The sequence below is a fragment of the Petromyzon marinus genome, chromosome 21, assembly GCF_048934315.1.
Source record: "Petromyzon marinus isolate PM22_M1 ecotype Great Lakes invasive population chromosome 21, UKy_Petmar_22M1.pri1.0, whole genome shotgun sequence".
Classification (NCBI taxonomy): domain Eukaryota; kingdom Metazoa; phylum Chordata; class Hyperoartia; order Petromyzontiformes; family Petromyzontidae; genus Petromyzon; species Petromyzon marinus.
Window position 1 is genome coordinate 9,370,529 of NC_133687.1, and position 9,915 is coordinate 9,380,443.

Consider the following 9,915-nt stretch of genomic DNA (forward strand, 5'->3'; position numbering starts at 1 on the left):
TGATCAAGCACTGGAACCTTGTTTGAACGTTTTCAATTCTCGCCTGATTCGCTTCAACAGCTGCCCCCCACTTGCGAGACTGAGTTACTAAATTAATGACCTTGGCCGCTCAGAAACTGATATGTGGACATGTCCAGAAATGTCCCTCTAATTGAGTACGTGTGTGTGTGTGCTATTGTGCGGGAAGCGGTAGCGAAGCTGTTAGCACGCTGCACTACGAACGCGACAACGCGAGTTCGATTACCGCTCACGGCCACCACCAGTGGCGATTATCTGAACCGGTCCTGGTTCCCCCCCCCCCCTAGGTCCACTCAGCTTCAAATTAGTACATCGCCACTCGGGAGACAACGGCGGCCGGGTGTGGTGCGGGCCAGCCACCACCACGTACCGCCCTTCATAGGAGCAACTCGATAACCGCCCTTACCCCAACAGCCTGTTAAGGCTACACGGGGGATCTTTGTCTGCGTGAGTTATTGCACATGTGTGAGCTGCCTGTTTGCTTGAGAGTATATGTTTACAAGATGTGCTTTCCTCTAAACAGATTGGGGATTGTTATACGGAATTTAATCCACCCAACCACGTGCCCCGACACGCCCACATAATTACGCACACATGGTCTCACACACACACACCCTGAACGCTTCATATATATGGTGACACACACACACACACCATGGATGTACACACACACGCGCAAACTCAAGTGCACAAAGACAAAGATACCCCGTATAGCCTCAACAGACTGTTGGGACAAGTGCGCGCTGCTGTAGGCCAGAACGGCACACGAAGGCGGTGGGTTGCCGGCACCACGCCCGGCCACCTTTGTCTCCCCCAGTGTCGAAACTTACACACGTTTGAGGCTGAGTCGACCGAGGGGAGGCCCAGGACCGGCTCAGATAATCTTCACTGGTATTGGTGGCCGTGAGCGGGAGTCGAACTCGCGTCGCCGGCTTCGTAGCGCACTTTCGTCACCGCAACACACCACACATGCACCATGCGCACGCACACACCGTGACATTTTTTTTAGAATGTTGTTGCTCAACATGCGTAACATTTAGCCGGGCGGTGCTGGCTATGCAACGTGGTCCGCAATTCAGGACTGTGGAGCCAGCAGCAAGGGTTGGTGGATCACGCACAGATGTTGTGAAACTCCCTTCCCGTGAGCGTCGACGAGGAGCCCATGACCCCTGGCTCGCCAGGAGAAGGTGGAACAGCAAAACGTTGACCCCCCATCCGTTCCCAACTCGTCGGCGTGGGTTTTCTCCGCGTGCTCCATTTTTCCCCAGCGTATAAACCCTCATTGATCGGCCGATATCACCTTAAATAATCTATACGCTGTACGTATACAGATGATTTGGTGGTGGTGGTGGTGGTGGTGATGCTATTGCTGCGTTGGCAGCGGTGCACAAGCACAACTGCCATTCAGACAGAGGTCAGAGAAGTAGAAATGAATTCTTGAATTGTCATCAGGCCCCAAGGTGTAAATTGCAGCTTCCAAACTCTAATCTCTCTTTATCTATGGCCTCTCGATGCGCCGTGAAAAAGGACCATTTGCCGAAACGTCGCCTGTCGTATCGTTTTCTTTGCAAGGCCACGGTGTTATTTACGAACGTGTTGAGTTGCATACTGTGTATATATGTGCACGTACAAATAGCGTTAGCTCCACTGGGATAGTGGCTCCCTCTACTGTGAAATGAGTTAGTTTTGTGCAGAGATTAATTTCTCACGAGATTATTATTCATATATATTTCCTCCTTCATATATATTTTTCCGTAGCTCAGCCCCGGACAGCTTCGGCTCAATGAAGAGACAGTGCCTCGCTGACACGCAGAGCAATGACATCGTTTGGAGCCGTGCTATGTCTTGCACTTTGGCACGATATAATTTCGTCACAGTATGATGATTATCGCGATATTACTTTTCAATAATTTTGTACAGGGACTCCTCTACTTACGAACATCCGACTTATGAACTTTCAGAGATACGAACAAACCTGTCCTTAAGTTCCACCGCCGCGCAATAGATGGCGGTGGTGGAATCTATATCTGCACAACGTGAAGAACCAGTGGCATCTACATCTGCAGAACATGAAAGAACCAGTGGCATCTACATCTGCAGAACATGAAGAACCAGTGGCATCTACATCTGCAGAACATGAAGAACCAGTGGCATCTACATCTGCAGAACATGAAGAACCAGTGGCATCTACATCTGCAGAACATGAAGAACCAGTGGCATCTACATCTGCAGAACATGAAGAACCAGTGGCATCTACATCTGCAGAACATGAAGAACCAGTGGCATCTACATCTCCAGAACGTGAAGAACCAGTGGCATCTACATCTGCAGAACGTGGAGAACCAGTGACATCTGCAGAACATGAAGAACCAGTTGCATCTACATCTGCAGAACGTGAAGAACCTGTGGCATCTACAGCTGCAGAATATGAAGAACCAGTGGCATCTACATCTGCAGAACATGAAGAACCAGTGGCATCCACATCTGCAGAACATGAAGAACCAGTGGCATCTACATCTGCAGAACATGAAGAACCAGTGGCATCTACATCTGCAGAACATGAAGAACCAGTGGCATCTACATCTGCAGAACATGAAGAACCAGTGGCATCTGCAGAACATGAAGAACCAGTGGCATCTACATCTGCAGAACATGAAGAACCAGTGGCATCTACATCTGCAGAACGTGAAGAACCAGTGGCATCTACATCTGCAGAATATGAAGAACTAGTGGCATCTACATCTGCAGAATATGAAGAACCAGTGGCATCTACATCTGCAGAACATGAAGAACTAGTGACATCTACATCTGCAAAACGCGAAGAACCAGTGGCATCTACATCTGCAGAAAATGAAGAACCAGTGGCTTCTAAATCTATAGAACGTGAAGAATCAGTGGCATCTACATCTACAGAACGTGAAGAACCAGTGGCATCTACATCTGCAGAACGTGAAGAATCAGTGACATCTACATCTGCAGAACGTGAAGAACCAGTGGCATCTACATTTACAAGGGATTATACAACTTGTAAAGCCATTTCCCGTGTTTAGTGTACATGCCATACAACGTGTTTGGAATCTACAGGACTAAAGTTGGACTTACGAACAAATCGACTTACGAACATACCTCTGGAACCTAGCTCGTTCGTAAGTAGATGAGTCCAAGTACTGGAGGAATCCGATGAGCTATGAAGCTCTTCTTCACAGATGTCCAGAAGGGTCACGGGATCAGAACGTTACAACAACAAAGCAGAGAAAATGTAAGAAAGTCGCTAAAATGTGAAACTCGTATAAAGTACGTATATAAGTGTTATTTTACCGCTACAATATATGACGCTTATAACACGCATGCATGCAGCGAGTCGCAATTTTAATTTAACATAACCCCAAATCCATCGTCAATAATACTGCTCCCAAGAGATTAAATCATTCTACACAGTAATATATATGTACATCGCTCATTCGTCGTGCTATGAAGAGAGGCTCATCGCCCGAAACGTCGCCTATTACGCTGGTTTCAACTTGCACAGAGTGTCGTTCCCTTAACTGTGCTGGCCAATGCAGAGGCAGCAGCATCGCCGAATCTGTTGCGTCATTTAAATGTTGTGACGGAAGAATCACACACACACGCGTGCGTGATTGTGCCGGAAAATAATGTAATGGGATAATTGTGATGCGATAAGGGGCCGTCCATAAATGACGTCACGCGATTTTGGACGATTTTTGACCCCCCCCCCTCCTCGTCACACGGCGTCACAAAAAATCAGACCCCCCCTCAAATATGACGTCACAAAGCTCTGCCCCCCCCCCCCCCCCAAAAAAAATAAGACATGCTTCAAATCGCTTTGAACTATTGTCATTGTAGTGCGTATTTAATGTGGTGCTGCACTCTGATGTTGTGGGAGTGTTGTTCCAACAATTAGTGTTGTTGTGACAATTCTATATTTTTAGTTCTTTCGGTAAAGTCACGTTGAAGGGAAACAATAAAATAATAATATATATATAAAACAATAAAAATTCTCACGACGTTTCGACCATAACACAAACGGTCGTCTTCAGGTGTGTCGGTTTGCATAATTTTTTTTATTTTTAAACGGTGTATTTATTTATTTATAAAAAATCGTCTCCCCCCTCCTCTTTTCAGAACATAGATGGACTAGTCCGTCTAAATAAACTGCCAAATCGCTGCGCGTGGCGCTAACGTTTTTTTAAATAAATAAATAAATACACCGTTTAAAAATAAATAAATGTATGCAAACCGACACACCTCAAGACGACCGTTTGTGTTATGGTCGAAACGTCGTGAGAATTTGTATTGTTTTATATATAATTTATTATTTTATTGTTTCCCTTCAACGTGACTTTACCGAAAGAACTAAGAATATGAATTACTGCAGTCACGAAAGCTTTAAATCAAAATTCTATATTTATTTAAAGTTGCGCTTCTTGATGTGACGTCACATTTCTCAAACCCCCCCCCCTCGTCACATATCGTCACAAATGTCTGACCACCCCCCCCCCACCCCAGGTGCGTGACGTCATTTACGGACGGCCCCTAATCACGGCATCCATGAACGCGAGAGTCGTTTTATTTTGCTTGTCACGTCGGAAAATGAAATAACCTCAGACACAATCGCAATGATAATGACGATGTAACGGTATTTGTGACAGACGGACGATACGATTATTAGTGGATCGTATACTTTACGTTATATCGTACACTCTGCTCCGATATATCGTATACTCCATCGTATGCTCTACGATATATCGTATACTCGACGATATATCGTGTACTCTACTACGATATATCGTGTACTCTACGATATATCGTGTACTCTACTACGATATACCGTGTATATCGTAGTAGAGTACACGATATATCGTAGAGTAGGCGATATGTCGCTGTAGAGTACACGATATATCGTAGAATAGGCGATATGTCGTTGTAGAGTACACGATATATCGTAGAATAGGCGATATGTCGTTGTAGAGTACACGATATATCGTAGTAGAGTACACGATAAATCGTAGAGTACACGATATATCGTTGTAGAGTACACGATATATCGTAGAGTAGGCGATATATCGTAGTAGAGTACACGATATATTCTACGATATATCGCCTTCTCTACGATATATCGTGTACTCTACTACGACATATCGCCTACTCTACAGTAATATATCGTGTACTCTACAACGATATATCGCCTACTCTACGATATATCGTGTACTCTACGATATATCGCCTACTCTACGATATATCGTGTACTCTACTACGATATATCGCCTACTCTACGATATATCGTGTACTCTACGATATATCGTGTACTCTACAGTAATATATCGTGTACTCTACAACGATATATCGCCTACTCTACGATATATCGTGTACTCTACGATATATCGCCTTCTCTACGATTTATCGTGTACTCTACTACGATATATCGCCTACTCTACGATATATCGTGTACTCTTCTACGATATATCGCCTTCTCTACGATATATCGTGTACTCTACTACGACATATCGCCTTCTCTACGATATATCGTGTACTCTTCTACGATATATCGCCTTCTCTACGATATATCGTGTATTCTACTACGATATATCGCGATACTACAATATATCGTGTACTCTACCACGATATATCGCGATACTACAATATATCGTGTACTCTACCACGATATATCGCGATACTACGATATATCGTGGTATCGCGGCACTCTGTTAACCCCCAAGTCTCACGAGACGTCTGAACCAGCGTGGAGAAGGCCAAACGCCCTCTAGTGGAGACCAACAGCGGATAGAATCGATTCATTGGTTTGCCGGTGATTAGTGAAACGATTCATTTCGCCGGTGAATTGATACCGTTAGAATCTAAGATGCATTAGAAAATCGAATCCAGTCGGATCGATATCAGCCATTTATGAATCGATTCCACTACTACGGCCGTCAATCTATGGAGTCAAGGTCCCTTTGGTCTGTGTGAACTGCTTTCTCATCACATTAGTACCGTTCACAACATTGCCGCGTGTTTATAATAGTCCGCTACTGTTATAAAAACACGCGCCGTGTATACGGTGTTTGAACATCTAAACAAATCGCAATGCGTGCGGTGTTCATCGGTCTTGGGCTCGTTTGCTTGGATTTCCTGCGGGAAGCCTGGCGCTAGGCCTCCGCTCGCGAATGGCCGCGTGAAGGGGGTGGGGGTGGTGGTTGTGTGTCAATGTTCTCATCCCATACTCTTTGGTTCTTTCGGTAAAGTCACGTAGAAGGGAAATAATAAAATAATTGAAATAAAACAATAAAATTCTCACGACGTTTCGATTGCAGCACAAGCAATCATCAGGTGTGAAACCCACAGCAAGAAAAAAATTAAAAAGGAAAAAGCCGCCACTTTTTTTCAAAATTTCTTGCTGTGGGTTTCACTCCTGATGATGATTGCTTGTGTTGCAATCGAAACGTCGTGAGAATTTTATTGTTTTATTTTATTATTTCCCTTCTGCGTTGAAATAAAATTAATGGTTATAATTATTTGAACAAGGTACCATGCTCATTGAGATGAAACACCACCTTGTGATGAAGAGAAAGCTTGCATTTTCTCAGGAAGAAATAGCTGGCACGATGATTTTCAGTACCAACGGGCATATAGATGTTTTTAAATAACACATTTCAAATTTCAGCCACTTTTAATTTACCAATGGATGAAGTCCTACCCATGCAATGTTAATTATGAGTTTTATTTACCATACTTCACCATGCTGGTCAGGGCAAGTCAGTAAGCAGGACCGGTTCTGATATAAATTATTACTAATTTAAGCCAGGAATCAAACTTAGCTTGCCAGGTCCGTAGTGCCACGTGTTAACCACTGTGCCCACCGCTGCTCCACCATGACTCGTGATGAACACTTTGCTCCTTGTTCCCACAGCTGAGACGATGTCTGCCACTCAGCCACCGGGCAGCAACGCTCAAACCGGAAAGGCCGACAAAGCTGAACCTGACACAAAAACGAAAAGCGACAGGTTTTCGCGAGTACCGGGTCTTCGCGGGGTGCAAACCACGACGCTCTTTCGAGCCATTAACCCAGAGCTCTTCATAAAGCCGGTAAGCGGGCTGTAATGCAGCCTCGTTTCAGACGATGTTTTCCGTTTTGCTGTCAAACCTTTCCCCATCCACGTTCAATGCACTTTTCAATGCATTAACCATTACCGTGCGAGTTAATACATTAAACATAAGTGGTGACATTAATTGAATCGTTGCACTTTTTGTGGATTGATTATGGTTAATGATGAAAATAATGTATGCAGCCGCCTATTAATAATGTACCAGCATGGCTTCATTTCAGCCGGAGTAGTCTGAAAAGCTGTTCAGAGAATTATTTTGGCATACCACAGCCATCTCTGATTATTTTGTCCTCTTGATACTGCTTCATTTTTATTAACCTATCAGAGTTTATAGGAATACATGCTACAACAATATAGTTGTATTATGGATATGTGCACCTTGTCCTCCCGTGGTAGTGCATTGCGCCAATAATCTCTACTCCAACCGAGGCCAAGCAGTTTTCCGGATAATACCGAGTGAGAAATGAATCCCCCTGTGCCATGATAGCACAGCCATGTGCAGGCAGTCTGCGCGATCCACCTACCCCTCGCCTCCAAAGCGCTAGATTTTGCGCGTGTGCTGCACACCAAGCTCGTTGTGTAACCTCTTACCCCTTTCCCCTTCTCCCCATCTCTCCACCACATCGCCGGACAGAACCGCTACGTGATGGCGTTTGGGCTCGTCACGCTGTCAATGTGCGTCGCGTACCTAGCGTACATGCGTGTCGAGTACGCAAACTCGCAGGCGGAGGAGCAGCAGATCAGCCCTGGGAGGAGAAGAACGCGATGGGACTGATGGATCCTTCCACAGTAACGAGAAGATGTTTTGCCCCCACTGTTTGGAACTGTACTTCCCACAGCCTTCTGTGATGTTGACTCCCAGCCCCTGTTCAAGTTACAGGCGTGCTAGACCTTTTTTTTCTTCTGCCTCTAAATTAATGTCTCTTTAACCTGTATAAAATAAAACATGCCCACTGTTAAATCTTGACTGAAAGCTTTAATGACTGCTTAGCTTCCAAGGTCTGATGGGATCGGGTTGCTTTCCGGATGGTTTGGTCAAAGTTGGACATTAACACTCGGTGCATGATTCTGATCCGTGTGTGTGTGTGGACAGGCGATTTAAAATAGTACGTACGTAATGCTGTTTATAATAAAATGAGCATGACGGTTATCGAGTGCTTTGTAATCTTTGTCAGTATTTAAGGAGAGTTTACTTTAACCATTCGATTGTTATTGATTCAAGTGATATTTTTAATCCAGGGTTAAAAACCCCACGTGTTGAGTGGCAACTTCCCAGCAGTTATTGCCATGTTATGTTATTGTAATAATCACATTTAAAAATGCTCAAAACGTATTTCATGTTGCCCATTGTTGGACTTGTAATTATCTTATTAAGCTTAACGAGGATTAGCCTTCTTTGGTTCTTTCGGTAAAGTCACGTAGAATGAGAATAAAATAATAAATTGATAAAATAACACAATAATATTCTCACGACGTTTTGGCCACAACAAAAGCGGCCTTCATCAGGCCGCTTGTGTTGTGGCCGAAACGTGAGAATATTATTGTGTTATTTTATCAATTTATTATTTTATTCTCATTCTACGTGACTTTACCGAAAGAACCAAAGAAGATGAATCATTGCAGTCACGAAAGCTTTAAATCGAGGATTAGCCTCTGAAGTTCACATCTTTGTAGTGGATACACCTATCAGAGGGGGGGGGGGGGGGTGGCGTTGAGAGTTATTATGGAGGAGTGGGTTTCCTTATCGCTCCGTGAATCCGACAGTTGTAGGGCTCAAGAGTTCATCGGATGTAGTTGCCCTGACACGAGCAGCACAATCGCACCTCGGTTGGCTACGTACGGTGCAAAAGAAGTTCAGCATTCGTGCGTACAAGGATCTCTCACAACAACAACAACCGCCGTTCGCCACGAAGTGGCGGTGACGTCACCACGACGCTTGTGCCAGGCCATGTGCACGTTGAGGCCACGTGAAGTGTCGAACACCTGCTGGCAGGAGGTCACGGTGCAGACCCAGGTGCCACGGGTCGACTGACTGAGATCACCCAGGCCCACGTACACTTTACACAATCGGCAGACAACCAATATTTTAGACAATGGAAAGGTAGAACCAATAGGGAATTGCCAATCATTAACCCACTTTTTTTTGTTACCCGTGTCATGCCCCCATGAATTGACCTGACTGGCATCTTCGTTTTTTGCGTCGTGGTCTCCGATTAAGGTTTTTTCATTGTCACAATCGTTTTACACACTTCTGTTCATTCAATCTCCGGTCTTGTTTTTTTGCATCTCTGCTCTTAAAAGTATTTTTGTGGTGAGACCACAGTGGTGCTGGGCCACCTACCCGCTTCCTGTGCCTTGCCGGCCTTCAAAAAGTGTGTTAAGGCGACACGAAGGGGGGGGGGCACCATCTTTGCTGTGTCTTGTGCAGATTTGTATAACTTTATTGTCAAGCGAGCACACGTTTGTGTGTGTTCGGCCAATTCCATTCAGAATCAAAATCTTAATTTAGTCTTGATAAATCCGATGAGCTATGAAGCTCTTTTTTCACAGATGTCCGGTATGGGCGGGTCACCATTCATTCAACAAACCGACACTCGAATCTCTACGCCGTCGAGAGAAAAAAAATCCACACTTTTCTTTTTGGTCAACCGGACCAACAACTTTAACGACTAGGACTGTAATTATAATAATCACAAAAATAGTTTTTTTTTTTAAATATATATAAATATAAAACAACAAACATACAAATGAGCGTATACGCAAATAAAACCCG

General features: G+C 44.4%; 1 protein-coding gene across 1 annotated transcript; it reads left to right on the forward strand.

Moving 5' to 3' along the window:
* The first annotated feature begins 6,775 nt into the window (after nt 1–6,775).
* SMIM8 (small integral membrane protein 8) lies at nt 6,776–7,917 on the forward strand. The gene is made up of 3 exons (XM_032957885.2): nt 6,776–6,791; nt 6,947–7,122; nt 7,777–7,917. Exons 1-3 carry the CDS (start codon nt 6,776–6,778, stop codon nt 7,915–7,917), a joined length of 333 nt encoding a protein of 110 aa, XP_032813776.2.
* Nucleotides 7,918–9,915: the final 1,998 nt, after the last annotated feature.

Excerpts from the sequence above, each read along its gene's own strand:
- SMIM8 (XM_032957885.2), top strand. Across the intron at positions 7,123-7,776 it reads CAGAGCTCTTCATAAAGCCG|AACCGCTACGTGATGGCGTT; the intron begins GTAAGCGGGCTG and ends ATCGCCGGACAG.